The 19,250-nt window shown below is 34.6% G+C and overlaps 1 protein-coding gene across 1 annotated transcript in view; it reads right to left on the bottom strand.

Moving 5' to 3' along the window:
* Positions 1–19,250, bottom strand: part of TNKS (tankyrase) — a 204,394-nt gene that overhangs the window by 30,296 nt on the left and 154,848 nt on the right. The window contains exons 13-18 of the mRNA XM_077848997.1: positions 15,740–15,819; positions 12,347–12,492; positions 10,321–10,486; positions 8,734–8,953; positions 8,345–8,454; positions 1,190–1,378 (exon numbers count right to left, since the gene is read on the bottom strand). Coding sequence (XP_077705123.1) covers positions 1,190–1,378; positions 8,345–8,454; positions 8,734–8,953; positions 10,321–10,486; positions 12,347–12,492; positions 15,740–15,819 — 911 coding nt within the window. The remainder of the gene's footprint in view (positions 1–1,189; positions 1,379–8,344; positions 8,455–8,733; positions 8,954–10,320; positions 10,487–12,346; positions 12,493–15,739; positions 15,820–19,250) is intronic.

The raw sequence follows: 19,250 nt of genomic DNA, 5'->3' as shown, positions 1-19,250 counted from the left end.
GTTGCAGGGTTGATTCTCAATCTCTTTTGAAGGCATTCTCATATTTATACTATGTTTTGTATATGCCTAAATAATGACACTGATTTTTATTCAGTTATTTAACACACACTTAATAATTTAATGTACAGTTAAAATCTGGAGAAATGTTACAAGGACACCACTTTAGTTTGGCTGGCTTCTTCATCACTGTCACAGTTCGTTAGGCATAACTGCTGTGAGACTATGTGGGAGCCTCCAGAGACAGCCAGCCACCAATTCCCTCCTCTGTGCACATGTGTGCCACTTTTCCCATCAAGAGCTGGCATCTACTTCCCTTCCTTTAGATCTGGGCTGTCTGGGCACATTTCAGTGACCAGTAGAATGTACAGGGAATGATGTCTGAGGCTTTAAAAGGACTGGCAGCTTTTACGTCTTCTCTCATGGAAGGCATCTCCATGTTGTTAAGTTCAGATTAGACTATGGAGTGAGGAAGGGCTCCTTGAAGAGACACCCTGGAAGATGAGGGGTGACCCCAGACCCTCCAGCCTCAGCTGAGCCCCCAGCTGAAGGTGGGTGCAGACATCACAGAACTGCCTCACTGAGTCCAGACAACCCACAGAACCATGAGAAATAATAGATCACTGTATTAAGCCACTCATTCGGTTTTGGTGAAGCCACTAAGTTTTTTGAAGTGGTCTGTTACTCGGCAATAGATATATGAAACAATGTGGCTCGGGAAGGTATATCTGGTTAAAAGATTATAAATTATTGTGTACATCAATTTATATTTCCATCTTCAGAAGAATAACATATTGCCTAGAAGGTAAATTTTTCTTTGACTATCTCATAGCCTCAGGGAAAGGATCATGAACATCAATTGCACCTGAACAATATGCCAAATGTAGATGGTCTGAGATATTTTACTAAAGTAATTCTCTGAGGATACACTCTAGATACGTTTTTCTCTGTTGTCCATTCAAGTCAAGCATGGCAAAAAGAATTAAGTTAAGGCACTGCGTAGTTTGCCTTAACAGAGTTTTGAATTATGTACAAAATGCAAATTAAAAAAATTTCAGAAGGAAGGAAATTTGTTCTTATTCTAAGTGAAATATGTATTGCTAAAGGTAAACCTGCCAAGCCCTGAAATTTAATGTCATCTCTGAAAGTATAAACTTAGAGCAATGCTACATAATTCGGAATGAAGACTTACTGTTGCCAGATCTAAAGGTGTCTGACCTTCTTGGTTCTTCATAGTTGGATCCGCACCATGTGCTAGGAGTAGGGCACATAACTGTGTCCTTCCTTTTTGGGCTGCTTCATGAAGAGGAGTAAATGCCCACTTATCTGTTGCATTTACACACGTGTTGTATTTTATCAATAATGCTGCTATATCCACATGCTGAAGAAAAACAAAGGATGAGGTTATCTGATAAAGCTCCATCAGGTATGCTTATTTTATTTAACATTTCATTCCTTCTATATCTCTATTCACACCTTAACATAAGTTTCTTCTATTAAGAAAAGCATACTTATCCCACTCCTGTATTTTGGATTCCATCTTTTCTTGCCTCCAAAATCTCAATTCCACAATTACTCTTTTACCCTATAATTCTTCACCGGGGCTTGTAAAATTTTTTATTCAGCCTTCTAACATTTTCAGGTCTATTTTAAAAACAAATACATAAAATGAAACTATTATCTGACTCCAAGTCTATCAAAGGTCTAGTCTGCCCGTCAGACTTTTCAAACAAGTGTTCCTGTTCTCTTCTCATATCTTCCTATTTCTCTTCTAACCTACCACGATCTGATCATTTATTCAAATACTCATCTCAAGGATTCTCAATGTTCTTTCTCTCTTCAGTCCTCGGGAAAGTAATGTAACATAACAAAACAATATTTTACAAAACTTAGTCTATCATGTCCAAAATGACTTGAGGGTAGAGGAAATGTTAGTAGCAGACATGTTAACTAATAACCTGGGCGTGAGGTGATGAGATGCTGAACCCTAATGGTCAGAGAAGAATGGAAAGAAGAGCTAAAAATCGAGAAATTGTGAGGGAAAAAAACCCCTGGGTTTTAGAAAGACAGATTAACTACAGAGAAAGAGGCAGGGAAATCAAAGATAATTACTTTTCTTTTTTCTAAACTTGTCTAGAAGATTAAAAAGCAAAGGGGTACCATTAAAAGAAATCAAGTAGCACAAGTTTAAGTGGGAATGAAACACTTTGGGTAAGTAGTTTGTGAGGTAAAATATCAAAGTAAGGCTGTTCTGTAAATGGTTTGACACAAAAGACTGGAGCACAGATAAGGGCACTACTTATTTACTCACTTATGCTCTCTTACCTATGCACCCAACAACCAGATATTGGTGAATACCTACTAAGTGCCTGGCCCTGGGAGCAGAGGCTTGAGGGGACTGTAAAGCAGAATATTGAATTGACAGTTATAGCTAGTTTCTTTCCAAAGTCCTTATAAAATAAGGTTAAGACAATTATGTAACAGTAATATTGATTCAACGGCAGGGCTTTTGAGGATAATAAAAATAACTTTATTCTTATAAATGTATTTAGGGATGCTACTTTGGTTACCACTAAAGTATTTTTGAAATTCATTTCAACTCTAGAATATTCTATAATTTTGTGCAACTGACACATTTGTGTTCTTTACGGATACGTTTCCTGGCATAACTTGATCATTTTACCTGCTGAGACTAAATTTCTAACTCACGCTGTTGCTTCACTGCAATTTACTGAGTTATCAGAAGCTTTCACGAGAATGGGAAGAGACTGGGAAGGTAGAAAGAAATAGCCCAAGATGAGATGTAGGGCATGCTTCTTCATATTTTCTGTAAGATAGTCTTTGCTCTCTCAAAGACACTCATCTCGAAAGTTTTAAAAATATAATACTTATTAATTTTAATTAATATCAATACTTATTAATTTCAGGAAAATAATTTCAGGAAAAAGGAGAATTTATGAGGAAAATACAAATCAAATAACTTCTAAGGATAGCTCACATTTGCTCTGACAATATAAGGAGAAAAAAGGAGCAAAGGAACATAATTATAGTAGTGCTTTTGAGAACAAGCTATGTTTTGTGATCTTTTTTGGATTATGAATGATACATCATTATAAAACTGATTCTAACACAAAAGATAAAAATAGGTACCAACTGTGGTATTACCCAAATTACTTAAAACAAAACCCCCAAATTTATCTCCCTTATTCAAAGGATATATATTGAAAAGGACAGCTCTTTTTTGTTCAGTTAACCCAAAAGTATGGATTAACTTCAAGCTTTCCCCCAGGAAGGTTATAGTCATTCAAACAATGCTTCTGATTAATTTTATTCTACTCCCATGTATACTGGTGACATAACATAATTTGGTTGACTAATTTGCATAGGCATCCAAAATGAGATAGTCCAAGGAAAATGACGTGTGTGTGTGTGTGTGTGTGTGTGTGTACACAAAATGAATCGTATATATGTTGTTATTCAACTTCCTTTATACTGAATTTATAGTTTATGCTTGGAACAACCAATTACATGCTTGTTAAATCTGCTGACAAACATCCGAAAGAGCAATAAACAGGAATGAATATATTACTACCAAAGTAGACTAAAAACACAATTCTCAAGTCTTCTAAATAGCTACACCATTGGGGCAAAAATAGCGACTGAAATCTAAAGCTGATCAATGCAATAAATAAGCTACAGCTCAGTTCTATACCATTTATAAGAATAAAGTATTGAACTGGAAGGTCTGGAGTAGGAACTGAATTCTGCTGGAATGTTTCCAGGAGAAAGAGTCAAATTTAACATGGTTTCAGAATCCAGATGAAACAGAACATTTTAAAGGACAAATACTACATAAAAAGACTATGGAGGCCCTAATTTAATTCTAGAAAGCTGGAAAGTAAGAAGAGAAACATGCTTGGCCTCCAGTTAGAGCCATTTAATTGTACAATGATGTCATGAAATCCCACTATTATACATTTTAGAGAAAGCACTGAAAAATTAAAGTCAGCATGCCGATTTATTAGATAACAGAAAATTATGGGCTTTGTGGTAAATATCAATGTCTTACATTTTTTGAATAACAGAAAAATTAACTGTCTTGTATAAATGTATATTAAAAAATATAAGGCATTATAGTACAAAACACTAAACAAGACAATGTATATTAATTACCATTAGTAGAAACTCTCAGGAAATCTGTAACTTTTATTTAAACTGCTTAAACTGTGTGTTTGTTTCTCTACTTAGAAAAACTGAAATGGCAAGTTTTCCCATATAAAAAGGCTCAAGGATACACAGACAGCAGACTGAGCTCTCCAGAGGAAAAAAGGTAAAATGCAAGTCAAAGAATAATTACCAATAAATAACAGCTTAAGTAGCTTTATGTAATTTCACAGACACCTCACATGATTATTTTATCTCCAGGCTACAAGTCATTACCTACTAGGAAAGTCAGTTAATCTGTGTCTATTTCACACTGGTACCAAGCTGGTGGAGCACACAGATTATTTGTAGGGCTGCACGATGTAAGAGTGACACCCAGTCCTTATTCTGACCAGTAGGACGGCTGTGGAGAGTTGTTATCTTATAATAATAGTCATTACCTTGGACTTTAGAGTGCCTTAGGCTAGAGAATGTACTTTACACATGCATGATCTCATCTAATTATCACAACAACCCTGTAAAGGTTTCAGCATCTGAGTTCTGCTAATGAGAAAATTACAGATCAGAAAGATTAAGGCACTTCTTGAAGACTACCAGGTTATGGAGTAAAAGCCTTAAGACAAGATCCCAGATGTTCACATCCTGAGTTCAGGTCTTTCCATTAATCAAGCTGCCTGTGGGGTCTTATTGGACTAATACTCAAGAGTCATTTCCTGAAAAGTTGAACATGGCAAAGCGTATAATATCAGGGAAAAGCCATTTAAGTAGAGATACTGAGTAACCCTATACCCAAAACTACTCTGCAAACTGCTTTATTTTTAACTTAGAAGCTCCTCTTTTCTTTTCTTTCTTTTTCTTTCTTTTCTTTTCTTTTCTTTTCTCTCTCTCTCTCTCTCTCCCTCCCTTCCTTCTTTCCTTCCTTCTTCCTTTCCTTTCTTTCCCTTTCTCTTTCTTCCTTTCTTTTTCCTTCCTTCCTTCCTTCCTTCCTTCCTTCCTTCCTTCCTTCCTTCCTCCCTCCCTCCCTCCCTCCCTCCCTCCCTCCCTCCCTCCCTTCCTTAGATTTTAATTTACTTATTCATGAGGGTCCCACACAGAGAGGCAGAGACATATGCAGGACTTGAGCCCAGGACCCCAGGATCACAACCTGAGACAAAAGTAGACGCTCAACCACTGAGTCACACAGTCACCCCAGAAGCTTCTATTTCACATGAAGTACCACAAAAATCTCCTCCACAAAACTATTTCAGGGTAGTACACCATATGTACCATGCAGCTAGGCTAGTTCAAGTATCACTGGGATAAACAGAAAATAACTAGAGTTTTGCCACCTTAAAAGAGAAATGTGGGCCAGAGCCCTACAATTTCATTAAAATATCTAGCCAAGGTTTACTCTAACATGAATAAAAAGGGACTTTTGAAAGGTAACAGATTTATATATCTAGAGATAATAAAAATGTTTCTATCCTTCAGTTGAAGATAAAATAGCCTTTAAATTTTTTATATCGTGGTTAACATTGGTACTTGTTTTAAATCTACTAATTGAGACTGAGATAAATACTGATTTGACTCAGTTATTGGTAATAGATTATATGGTATACAAACTGCATTAGATAAAATTATTTTTTTAGAGCAGAGATTCTCAACTGGGAGGATGATCTTACTGACTGGGAATCACTGTGTCATAGGGATGTCATGGGGGAAAGAGAAATGTTTTACGTGGGAAAACCATGGTAACAAAAAAAGTCAAGAAACCACAAAACTAAAGGGTTTAGTGAGTAACACTTATGACTATTAGTGAATAGTCCTAGATACTTGATTTTTGAATTTATAAAGTTTCATATCAGAAGGACTTTTAGCGACTCAAAAAATCCACTTACATAATGAGGTAAAAATACCTACTATCAACATATTCTCTAGCCTGTTAACATTCCTTAGTAGAAGGATGGGATGAACCAGGTTGATCAAAACTTCTATCACATGCTCTCTATGCAGCCTGGAGAATTTTCTGTTCCTTTTCACTTAGATAAATTACCTTCATTTACCAAGAGCTTAGGAGTAGGGATGTGATAACAAACATGGTAACATGAAAAGAGAGATGAAACGAAAAATGTCTGTTATTTTTCTCACACGGAGTTAGAAGATCATGGTGAAATAAGTATGCAATGGAACAGGGGGCCTCTGGTCTGGACCCTGATTGCACTGCACCTCCTATCAGCTAAGGGTTGAGGTAGCGTCAAGGGAACATGCAATAAAGACAAGGTCAACCTGCACACTACAGTACTATTTAGCCACCAGAGAGAACCACTGCACATTTTATTTCTGTCTTACTAGTCACCAAATGACCCACACATATAAGTAATATCTCATTGCCTTTCTTATCAGGAGAATGGGAATTAAAAGGTAGAAGACTTTACTTTTAAATTAAGTTTTATGGGGATCCCTGGGTCGCTCAGCAGTTTAGGGCCTGCCTTCGGCCTAAGGTGTGATCCTGGAGTCCTGGGATCGAGTCCCACATCGGGCTCCCTGCAGGGAGCCTGCTTCTCCCTCTGCCTGTGTCTCTGACTCTCTCTCTCTCTGTGTCTCTCATGAATAAATAAATAAAATCTTAAAAAAAAAATTAAGTTTTACTTCCTGTGCTCTCTGTGATAGCTGTGAAGGCTGACTAACAGGACAGAATTTATCTACCTTCACAAGGTGTAAAATATAGTGAAAATCACAAAGATCCACCAGTCTGCACAACTGGTAGTGCAAGTTCTACTAGGTCAGGTCAAGAGCCATTGCCCACATCGATCCTTACTCCTTTATAGATTTATATGAGTTTAGAAGACTTTGCTTTAAGTTTTACTGATCCCATCAGCTTCATAAACTCTTAGCAAAGGGATTAGAGGAATAGAAAACGGAAAGAAGGAACATGCTAAGAAGTGAACACTAACCTCCAAATGATACAAATTTATAGTTGTAACAGAAGTAAAAAAATTATACAGAACTGTATAACATGTTAGCAGTAAATATTTAGTATGCCTGGTCCTCAGTGGAAATATATGCTGTACAGTGAAACTGGGCATCGTATATGAAGGAGAGTTAGAAGAAAAAGTCTAATAAATTTAATAAAAGATAATTATCTTTGGAAACATAACTTTACTGAAGTTTCAAGAGGATTTCAGTACTAATAAAATATTTTACTAAATCTGATAACTTTTAAGTAATTTCTGTTACATTGGGAAATTTCCTGTTTGTCCAACTCAAACAGGACTGTTTGCTTTCTTTAAAAGTATTCCCACTCATATTGTCATCTTTCTGAAACACTGGTTTTTGTAGAGGGGTTATGAGAAGAGGAGGATATTCCTTTGGAGGGCAAGGGAAAAGAGTAAGAGATATGGAATCATAATGATAAGCTTTTACTTATAGTTTGTTAGGCTTTTGCAAATCCAGAAACTATCCCCAGCAACAGTGATTCCAACTGTGAGGACCCCTGGTATGTACAATTCAGCATCTGTGGGTATTTGTACTCAAACAGGGATTAAGTGAAAACAGACAAACACATGAACATTCACCCTATGTGATTTAGGGATGAGTGGGCCTTGGTGACTTCCAGGCTGTCAGTTCTAACAAGTGTCGTCAAGGCACTCCTCTTCCTCTTCCAGCTGATGATTACAGTTCTAGTGCTTTGAGAATTGCTCTGGACTTTGACTGTGGGGCTTTAGCTAGTTAATCAAATTCTATGAAACCATATATACCAACAGCTCAACCATTTACTTGGTATTTTTAAGATGTTGATGATAAACAAAAGCAAGCATAACTTCCATGTCCACAAATAAAGAGCCTCACTGGCTTTATAGTTTCTGAAATCTATCTGGGATAGAGTAGTTACAATCTATTATTTTGTAGCAATAAATATTAAATGAGCAGCTGTTATACACCTATTACTGTGCTAGACCATCTGAAGAGAACAGAAAACTATAAAAGGTGTGGCCCTTGACCAAAGAATAGTGAAACTTAACTGGGAAGGCTAGAAATACTCTACATAGTAAGATTCAAATTGTGTTAACTTTTTTTTTTTTTTTTTTAAATTGTGTTAACTTACGCTGTTGGTTAGATATCTACTTACTTCATGCACAGTATGCATTTAATAAAGTAATAAATGTTAGTGACGTTTTCTAGACTTGAACTTTAGTATGCTCACCCCATAGGATGCTGCATTATGAAGAGGAATTAAACCACCTTTGTCCTGGGCATTAACGTCTGCTCCATGTTCTAGAAGATATTCCGCTACTTCCAGGTTATTGTAGCCTGCTATTAGAGCGAAAAAGGCAAACATGTCAGATTAAAAAATATATATCTATATTTATATTTATGTATATAAATGACTAGAAAATGTCACAATTTTAATACTTTTTGCTTTAAAAATATTGCTCTCACATAACTAAGAGCCTTTGCAATAAGAAATTATACAAAATTATGTCAATCTAAAGCATTTTACTATTTCTGCTCAGGATTTCTTTCATCTTCTGGTAAACTGTATTAGGTATCCAGGAAAGAAAAATGAGCCTTGGAAGTGCTGGTGGCACTTACCTGCCAGGTGCAGAGGGGTTGAGTTTCTGCCCTGGGTGTCTCTGCAGTTGATATTCTCTGGGGTACAGAGCTTCTGCACTCTTGCCAGGCAACCTTTCTTGGCAGCATCCAGCAAGGCAGCATCTCCTCTCAGCAAGTCCTGGATATCTGTGTCTCCCTCTTTTACCAGATCTAATGGTGTATTTCCATCTCTGTTCTTTTTGGTTGGATCTGCTCCATGCTAAAACAACAAACAAACAAAACCAAATGGACTTTGTATTTTCTCTAGTATCCTTCTCAAGGTTTTTTTTGTTTGTTTGTTTTTTCAAGGTTTATTTTTAACTTCATCTTCACTAATCAAGGAAAGATATCGATTCTGTATACATTTTTTTTTGGGGGGTGGGCAATATCCTGCTTTGCTTTGTAAATTCTCTACTTAGCAATACAATGAATCAGCTCTGTAACTTTCCATGTCATATACTTTCTCAGTCACCAAGCTGTCTTTTGAAGCCTCTTCCTTTTAAGAATGGTCTGCAATTTACTTTTTGAAAAGATTTATTTCTGTATGTATGTATCTATGTATGTATGCATTCATTTCATTCATTCCTGGTTTTGCACATGTCATGTAATTTTTTTTTTACTAGATTTTAATTACATAAAGATATTCAGTGCATATCATGAGAAGGAAGTAAGAAGAGGAAGACACACCAGCGGGACAAGTACTTAAATCTATAAATGCTATCAACACAAATGTTGCTAATTTCTTATTATTTTCATTTTAAGTCTTAACACCTACTATGAAATTAGGTATAAATATACTTGCAATTAATTGCATTTTAAAAGTTTAATCATCTGTACCTATGAAATGAAATAAAGGTCAAAGAGTTTTGTTATGGGCCTGACAGACTGCTGTGACCCACTGGAGAAATCTGGAATAAATCAAAGTAGACAGTGAATTCACAGTGACCGGGAAGTTATTTCTTACCTCCCAGTGAAAACAAAAATGAACATCAAATACATTAACATTCTCAAGACTCATAAAGATATATCTGATACCGTAAAGGTGGTTAAGTTAGTTTCATAAAATTACGAGTTTCTACTATTTCATTTATATTCCCCAAATTTATCTGAGTAACTTTGTCTAAAGATTATTTTATATTTAATATCAATCCAATGTTAAAGTTCTTATAAGATACATATGTCCAATGTTTAATAATGAGCAAAGTGTTTGTTAATAATAAAATAGCTACTAAGAAAAAAAATCAAAGTTGATTAAAAATCTTTTTTCCACTCGTACAATGTTTTCTGACATTAATCCCATTAAGTATTGGATAAGCAGTACAAACTAATGCGATTCTTTACAAAACCTACCTTGATGAATTGTAATGAACTGAACTTAATCAAATCAGTTCAGAAAGGCACTTCAGACACTACTCAAAGCTACATAAGTATCATGATATCACACTTAAATATTCCCCTAAAATAGAAAATGGAAGCAGTGTCTATAACACTTATTGTACTTAATAATTTACTTCAATGTAATTTTTACATGCTAACCAAAAACTAAATTTAATTACTTTATATTTTATAATTTTTAAAATTACATACTTTTAAAAGGAGCTTGCAGATTTCGTATTTTCCTTTAGCTGCTGCTTCATGCAGAGGGGTAAATTTCCATAAGTCCGCCACATTGACAGAAGCCCCATGCCTTACTAAAAGCTCAGCTACCTCATAGTGTCCATATGAACAAGCATTATGTAGGGGCACCAAGCCACTAAAGAAAAGAAAATTATTTTAAAGACATATAACAGACCTTTGTGTTAAAATGATACTTAGAATAAAAATAATATAATTCTTCTATGGCAGTGACTATATGAACACTCATTCAAAAGAAAGAATTCAAAAGAAAGAATTCTCCTCTGGTCTTAAAGATACAATCCTTCATTTCCAAATAAGGATTAACAATTTCAAAAACAACCCTTTCAACATAAGGATTTTCCCTAGTTTCTTGGTGATGGATAGAAATTTCACAGCAATCCTATGTTTAAAACACATACAGATATATCCACAGAAAAGTTCCATCACAATATGTTTAAGTCAGGTTTCATCATTATAAAGAGCAACACTACAAACTGATTTCAGGAATAATCTAATCAACAATCTGGTTTTATCAATTTAGATTTTTTTCCATTTGAGTTTTCCTAATGAAAATTGCCTGCTTGCTTATAAAATATACAATGCAATTTAGTTAAATAAACTAATTTATGCAAGTGCTACCTTTTGTCCTTGGTTTTTATTTCTTTATTCCTAATAATTCAGTAGTGGTTTCTATGCCTAGATTTAAATATTTAGGCATCATGCAATGAAAACTCAAAATGCAAATGATACAGAAACTTCAGTATTCAGTAAGGAAAATAGTGACACCAACCATAAACTCCAGTCAGATGAGAAAATTTTAGCTGCCTCAACTTATGAACAAACTATTCTGAGATAACTCTAAGCTCCAGTTGAAAGGCAGATGGCATTCTAAAAGGATAGAAAGGGGTTCCCCCCAAAAAAGGGTGAATCAAAAAGATAAGTCTAAGTTGCATTTAAAACATGATAAAAACAAGGTATCAAATGCCTTTTTATTTAGAGATCAGTTTTTTTTTTCTTTTTTAATGTTTTGAGACCAAAAATACTAAGTGCTAATTAAAATGGGCAATAGAAACAAATGCTGGTTGCTCTCCAGGGCACTATAATACTTGGAAAGAGCTGGTAATATTATTACTGATTATTCAAGTCTGATGTGTCCCTTTTAAAAGATAAATAAATCCGTAATGATTAATTGAAGTCTAAATTGTATGGTTTAAGTTCCACAGTACTCTGGTATGTAATTGCACAGAAAAGTGCTTGCTTATTTCTATTTTGAGATGATATGAAATTAATTTAGAATATAGAAGCTCATTTCAATTAAAACATCCTTGTCTCATTTCTAAATATGCCATGGCTGCTTTAAACTTTGTCTAGATAAATTAAAATAATTTAGTAAACTAATATAAAAACATAGCATATCTGAATTAGTAAAAATAAAATTATATGTCTATTAATACCAGTGACTTTGGGATGGATGGCTTCTTTGAGAAGAGATTATATATTTTTAATAGCAAAAAGAAAAAAGAACAAAGAATAAAGTATAAACTATATAAACACATTCATATAATATAATAAAATACTGTTATAGACATTAAAAAGATGAGATGAACAATTAAGTACTAAAATGGAAAGACATTCAAGATATGCTACTGGGTAAAAAAGCAAATTAAGCTGCACAGAATGGCATCATCATTTATGTTAAAAACAAGCACTGCTAAAAAACAACAACAACAGCAACAACAACAAAAAAACAAGCACTGCTGCCACAACCACATATACACTGATTTATACTTTTTTAAAAATCTGGAGGATTATCACAAAATGTTATTATAATCTCTAGAAGGTGCGGTAATAGGGATTCTCATTTTCTATACTGTACGTTTCTATTTAGATGCTTTAAGTTTTCATTACTTTTTTAATGGTAAAAGAAAATTCCTAAGACTTCGAAAATATTTCCAAAAAATTGTTAAGCCCTCAATAGCTGAATTCTAACACATACCCTTTGTCTTTGGCATGGACATCGGCACCATGGTGTAGAAGGTATTCCACAACAGACACGCGGTTATAGCCTGCTGCAAAGTGTAAGGGTGTAGAATGCCGGCCCTCCAAATCTCTGCAATTCACATTTTGAGGGCTGCAAAGTTGCTTTAATGATACACACACACACAAACAAACACAAAAAGAGCATTAATATTTATTCATAGGTTTTGCTCCAAAATACTGCAGGCATCTTGGATAAGCTGTAATTTCCTAATGAATATTTATTTCAAAAGATTAGATAATGCAAGTGATGTTTAAAAATCAGCACGCTGCTTGGCTTCACAGTGTCTACAAATATTCTTAGTGTTTACAGAGCAATTTAATCTTTAAAAAAAAAAAAACAAAAAACATTTCCTGGCCAAAATCCTAATCAAAAAGAAAAACCCAGAATACAGCAAGAATCTTCAAGGCAAATTATGCCTTCATCTTTCATCTTCACAGGGTTTCCTTCCTGAGATTGTTGGCCCTAGCACATCTGCTTGTACCAGCGTGCTGTTAGCCATGCTTTCCTCAAGTAGGACCACCTGGCTGACTGCAGAACTACACAGAGTTCTCATCTCTGCCGACGTGGTCAGCAAAACACCTCCAGAAAAATGACATTAATTTTGCCTGGGCCATCCAGTCTGCCCTCTGACCCGCTATAGCACAGCCATGCGGTCATCAATGCTTCACCTGATCTTTGGGAGAGGACTGTCTAATTCTACGCAGCAGACTGGTTCTAGTCATGCTCTAGTGTTTCACCTTTCATCTCCTTGGGAATGCCAGCCTTTCCGCATAGGCTCAATTCTTTCTGCTTACAGAGGGGTGGGAAGCAAAGGAAGAACCAGCAGGCTGCACCACTGGCAGTGGCAGATGAATTTTAGTAACAACACATGAATAATAATGCATGACTGATCAAGAATCATATTCTTTCAGTGAGAGAATAATTTCCTATCTCTGAGGTTGATCATTATCTCCATCTTCCAGATAAGGAAACCAAAGCTTGGGGAGGGCTAAGCAACTTGTCCTTTCTCATAGAGTTGGTAAGGTACATGGTACAATAAAGGCTCAAACCTGATTTTCCTGATTTATAATCTCTCAATCTTTCTGCTACATCCTTGTTTACTCTCCTAATTACCCTCGTTCGGGGAAATGATGCAGAGAAAGGGAATGGAAAGAAGAACAGTCAAAAAGCCAAGAAAACAGGGACATCTTCTAGTCCACAAGGTATGACAGCAGAGCTTTCCAGGCATTTGACAATTTTGTTGCTGCTCCTGCCACTGTAATGAGCTATTATTATATAAAACCTAAGAGCCTGGAAGGCATGTGTTTCTACTGACTTACTGGGTAGGACCCTCACACTGGTAGGGTACAAACAAGACTTTTCAGGTGGTACAAGGATTACACGATGGAAGAAAATCTGGGCCATAAGGGAGAGCTTCAGCTCATCAGCTCTATATGGAGAAGCCCCAGACTCTCTAATCTCAAGAGCCACTGTCATCTGGCTGGGTCAAATATCTTACCCTTTCATGACAAATCAGACTGTGGCTGCCTTAATACATAAATTATAGAATCAAAAAACAAAATGAGACAGAAGTGAGTAAATTAATACATAAAACTAAAGAGCACAAAAATTGGTAGCGAACACCTTCTATTGGTGTCTTACATGATTGAAGCTGCTTTATGCGGCTGCCAGGTTTTCTTCAGGCTTATATTCTAAATTAACTTTTTTTGGGGGGGGGCAGAGAATATCAGCAAAACAGGGACGCAGTACGGAATGAAACACAGCTCATTTTGCCAGGTCACAAAAATAAAAGCCATTTTGCTTATTAAATATTTGCTTTCTAATATTTGGAAGTTCCTTATTCTCCATTCCATTTCACCTTCCTTTTGAATGCCAAAGCACTTTTACATTCTTCCTACCTGATTTTCATAATTTCAAATCCTTTACTCGGCACACAGCTTTTTCTTCTAATTTCTAACATTTTAATACTTTCTGAAGCCTCTAGGGAAAGAAATTTACCACGCTTAATTCTCACTTAATTTGTGCTTTGCTTTTTCTTCTGCCACTTCCATTCCATTCATAAAAATAGGTTGGTTTTTATTGTGAATGGATTGTTTAGGAAACCTGAAAGCTGTATTAGATTTGCCTACCAGCACATACAAAACATATGGAATTAAAAATTACATTATTAAGAAAATACTAAACTACTCATTTAATGATAATAGGCACATGTAGCAAGTCCTGAGATTATCATGCTGTGATGCAGAAAAGGAGTCCTGGTCACTTTTATATTGAAAGATTTTCTTTTATTGGGATACATTTCAAATGATGAAAAGTATGTAATTTCAATAAGAAAAAAAGTACATAGCCTTAGATCTAAGAGAACTTTAAAATTTCTCCTCAGTTTACACAACTGAAATTTACTATTTTTCTTTAAATAACTTTAGATGTTCTTGCATGATGGAAGAGATGTTAGAAGTGGTCACATACTGAAACAAAAAAGAATTTCTAGGCAACAGAGCTTGAAAGTGTTTACTGTCATTTTCAACCAGTATACATCAGCAAGAATGTTACATCAGTTTGCTAGTTTGCTTAATAAGAATAAAATTTAGCTTGTTAAAAATAACCTAGTATGATTGTCAGTACCAATTTGACAATTAGCCTTCCTCAAAAAAAAGAGAAAGAAAGAAAGAAAGAAAGAAAGAAAGAAAGAAAGAAAGAAAGAAAGAAGAAAGAAAGAAAGAAACAAAGAAAGAAAGAAAGAAAGAAAGAAAGAAAGGAAAAAGAAAGAAACTATAAGACAAATCCCCAAATCAGAATAAAACCTCTATCTCTATCTTCACCTCTACATGGGTGATTACAGATAGGAAGTATGTGTTTTAAAAAAGCATATTCAATATCAGAATATCATTTTATATTTGAAAAAAATTAAATCTATAATTTAATGTTAATGTTTATAATTGCATGTTTCTATATCACAAATAAAGGCTGTTATAAGAATGCTTTTCTAGAGCAATTATGAGAGAATCTAACAGAAAACTTGAAGAAACATTGTTACAAACTTTATTGTACTATTACCTGGGCTTGAATTAGCTTAGAAATTTACAAATGTGGCTAAAAATAACACTTTCATTAATATAAGTGGATATAAAAGAGTCATATAACCGGAAGGAAAGTGACTAAAGTGGTTTAATGGATATAAAGCACATACTAGAAAATCTTTTCTGGTTAAAGAGCTCTCCTGTTTATGGATCTACTTTGTTCATCCCTTTTATTGTTCGGATTTGAATAGTTTCACTTAGAAGCTTAAAATGTACTGGTTAGCAAAGTTTCAATAGTGCTACCGAGACGTTAAAAGCAGCGATTTACCTTCACAGTTTCCAAGTCTCCAGCTTTAGATGCCTCTAAGAGTCGATAGTCAACATCAGAAGTGCGTATAGGTGTACTTTCTGAATAAAAGAGAGGAAAAACTACTGTTGGTTTTTAAGAAATCAGAGTTAATATGGGAAAATTATTTGGTGAATGGAAAGAGAGACTAAGAGGTCAGAAATTCCTGAGGTCTAATCTATGGATTTTTCTCAATAGTTTTCAGATAAGAAAAAAGTGGCTTCTTGTTTCAATTCACATCCATCTTGTCCTAAAGCTACATTTAAATAAATTCAAAGACACACAAATCATTCTCCAACTGTACTATTCTAGTCTTTAAACTTTTTGGCCAACACTTGGCAAAAGGGAATAAATGATATAAATGATATTAAAAACATCTCCATGATACTTTGGCTTTACAAAGTATGGTAGCAAAGCTTTGCCATAGATTTTGTTGTGTAAACCGAGGGAAGGCACTCAACTTCTAGTGCTTAATGTCTAGCTTTTTTCTTTTTTGGCCTTGACTTCCTCAATATGAAATATAAGGACTACTTCCAAAATCAGTAATCTCAGAAAATATAATCAGTGTACAAAAAAGGCCTACTAAACACAGAAATTTGTTTAATTCATGTTCATTGAATGGCTTCAGGGAAATGCAATTAAAAATGTCTGTACAATTGGGAGGTGTGACACAAATGCTAAATAGAATATAATTAGATTAGGCTGTTAGGTCTAGAAGTATGTGGCTAACAAACAAAAGTGTTTTGATTATTACAATATAAACAAACCAAAAATTCATTACACATTGGCTCACATAATTTTTTTAAAGATAACACCATAGATTACTCAAAATACGTTTGTGGACATTACATGTGGCCTTTATAATGAGCAGGTATATACAAACTCATGTAACACAAAAGGAATAAAGTCACTTGGATTTTGACTAGTAATGGTGATGATCAGCAGATCACTTAACATCTTGGTTTTTGCACCTAAAAAGTCAGTGTTGGTTTCTCTTAAATCCGAAAGAGGATTATCCTATGATCAAAGATGCCTTTCTTGAGTCCACTGTCTATGTAGGAAGATCAAGTGATGTTATGAAAAGGTTTTAGATTTCAGAAGAAATACTTGAGCTCTTTCTAGTCTAAAGTGCTTCATTCAGGAGACTATTGTTTTACAGAATAGGCTATGAGAACTCTTCCATGTGTTTAGTCATGATAATACTTAGGTAAAATGATAAGATTAAAGCGAGGAAAGAAGAGAGTATTTCATATGATGAGGTACATTTCTGAAATATCAATAAATATGTTTCTTTAGAAGAGGGTTTATTATTTGTTAGTTTGTAGAATTGTGGAGGAAAGAAATCAGGTCTTGATCATCTTCATGTTCCTTTTCACAAAGAACATTCAAAAAGCATTTGCTGAACTGACTTCCATGCTATTTTATATGGGGGGTCAGTGAGTTTGGCCTATCATGGCTTTCTCTGGCTGCCTTTTATCCTGTTCCTTCTTGTCTTACTTGCTTCCATCCTCACTGTGCATGCCATGGCTGCATTTATGGGTGAGAAAGTCTGTGTATATATAACTTCTCTGTGACAGTGATTCTGGCAGCTGGTAAAACTCACTGAAACATCCTTCAGATATCTGTAGGTATTCCTTTAGATTTATCATTTCAACAAAATAAAATGACACTTGTTTATATATATGGAGTTAGACCTTTGGATATTTTCAGACTCTAGCACTTGAGGGATACAATTAATGTGGCTAAATGTTTTAATTCTAAGAACAATTTGAAATTGGCACACTGGTCTTGATGCAGATTACTTGCAAAAGGGTATATTTTACAATCAAGCAAAAATTTTTATGCAAATATTAAGAATGCTTCTGAGAACTATGGAGAAATCCTTACTCCTAAAGAGCAGAAAGTAGTTATTTAAAGATATTGATTCATTACTGTACAAATTATAGGGTTTTGCATCCATTATAAATCCTGAATAGGCTTAGAACAGATTCATTTTTAGAAACAATGTGACAAAGTATTAGCTGAAAGGATATATAGATACACACACACACACAAACACACATCAGGAACTTTGTACAAAGAGATGCAGAATTAAAAGGAGGATATAAAACTTAAGTTAAAAGCCAACATACATAAAAGAAGAGTGGCTGATATGCTAAGTACTATATTAGTAAATTCTCCTATAAGCACACTGGCTTTTGCAGAGTATGAAAATAAAGATTTCACCTAGAGTCAAAAACTAAAGATGACTTGCTTTTAATTTTTTCTCCAATTCTATTCTGGCTCACCAGGATAAAAGAAAAAAGAAAAGAAAAGAAAAGAAAAGAAAAGAAAAGAAAAGAAAAAAGAAAAAAGAAGGAAAGGAAAGGAAAGGAAAGGAAAGGAAAAGGAAAAGGAAAAGGAAAAGGAAAAGGAAAAGGAAAAGGAAAAGGAAAAGGAAAAGGAAAAGGAAAAGGAAAAGGAAAAGGAAAAGGAAAAGGAAAAGGAAAAGGAAAAGGAAAAGGAAAAGGAAAAGGAAAAGGAAAAGGAAAAGGAAAAGGAAAAGGAAAAGGAAAAGGAAAAGGAAAAGGAAAAGGAAAAGGAAAAGGAAAAGGAAAAGAAAGGAAAGAAAAACAACATCCCAAACCTAAAGTTTCAAATCTGGAAGGCAGTTTGTTATTATTATTTTTTTTTTTTTTTTTTTTTTAAATCTCTTGTAGACTGGGTGTTTACTGGACTGGTAATTGGTCTTCGTGGCTTATTTCAATGTGCAAATGCAAATGGGGATTTCAGTGTTTAGTTTAGCTATTATAAATCCCCAAATCCTTACCTCTATAAATGATTAGGTAAAAGTAATGAGATAACCATACTGGAATAAAGAGAATAACTTATGTCAAGTCTAGCCTCAAACTTCTGTTTAAAGGAACTGTCTGTGACACTAGAAATACTCTTTATCTGTGCTAATATAGTAGCCCCTGGTCACATGTGGCTACTGAGTACCTAAAATATGGCTAGGACAACTGCTGAGCAGATCCTAAACTTTTATTTAATTTTAACTAATTTAAATTTAGCCACATGTAGCTAGTAGCTACCATACCAGATAGAGCAGGTACAGAGAAAGCAGGCCTAGAGAAAAAAGTCAGATCTTCTGAAAGGATGTTTTAAAATGATGGTTTAGAAACACTACTATCTGACATTAACTTTGACATAAATACTGCCAATAGTTTACAATTCAAACTTTATTAATGTAAACTATTGGCAATTACTGACTTGGGAGCTGGAAGTACAGGTTTCTAAAAGTTGATATCAAACCTGGTAACAGGTGTATTTAAATGCATCGTTAAAAGGTTACCCAGATCAGAACTCCAATAACTTAGTATATACCCTATGTGATTGATGCATTCATTTAGGAGTCACTATACATATAACCTAGAATTTGATTTGTAAATGTAGGTATAATCAAAAAGTTCAGCTAGCACATAGTCCACAGACTACACAAATTTCTCACAGAAAT

This window comes from Canis aureus, chromosome 15 (genome assembly GCF_053574225.1).
Source record: "Canis aureus isolate CA01 chromosome 15, VMU_Caureus_v.1.0, whole genome shotgun sequence".
NCBI classification, from domain to species: Eukaryota; Metazoa; Chordata; class Mammalia; order Carnivora; family Canidae; genus Canis; species Canis aureus.
The sequence above is the reverse complement of the archived record's forward strand: the minus strand, read 5'-3'. Positions and strand labels throughout refer to the sequence as shown.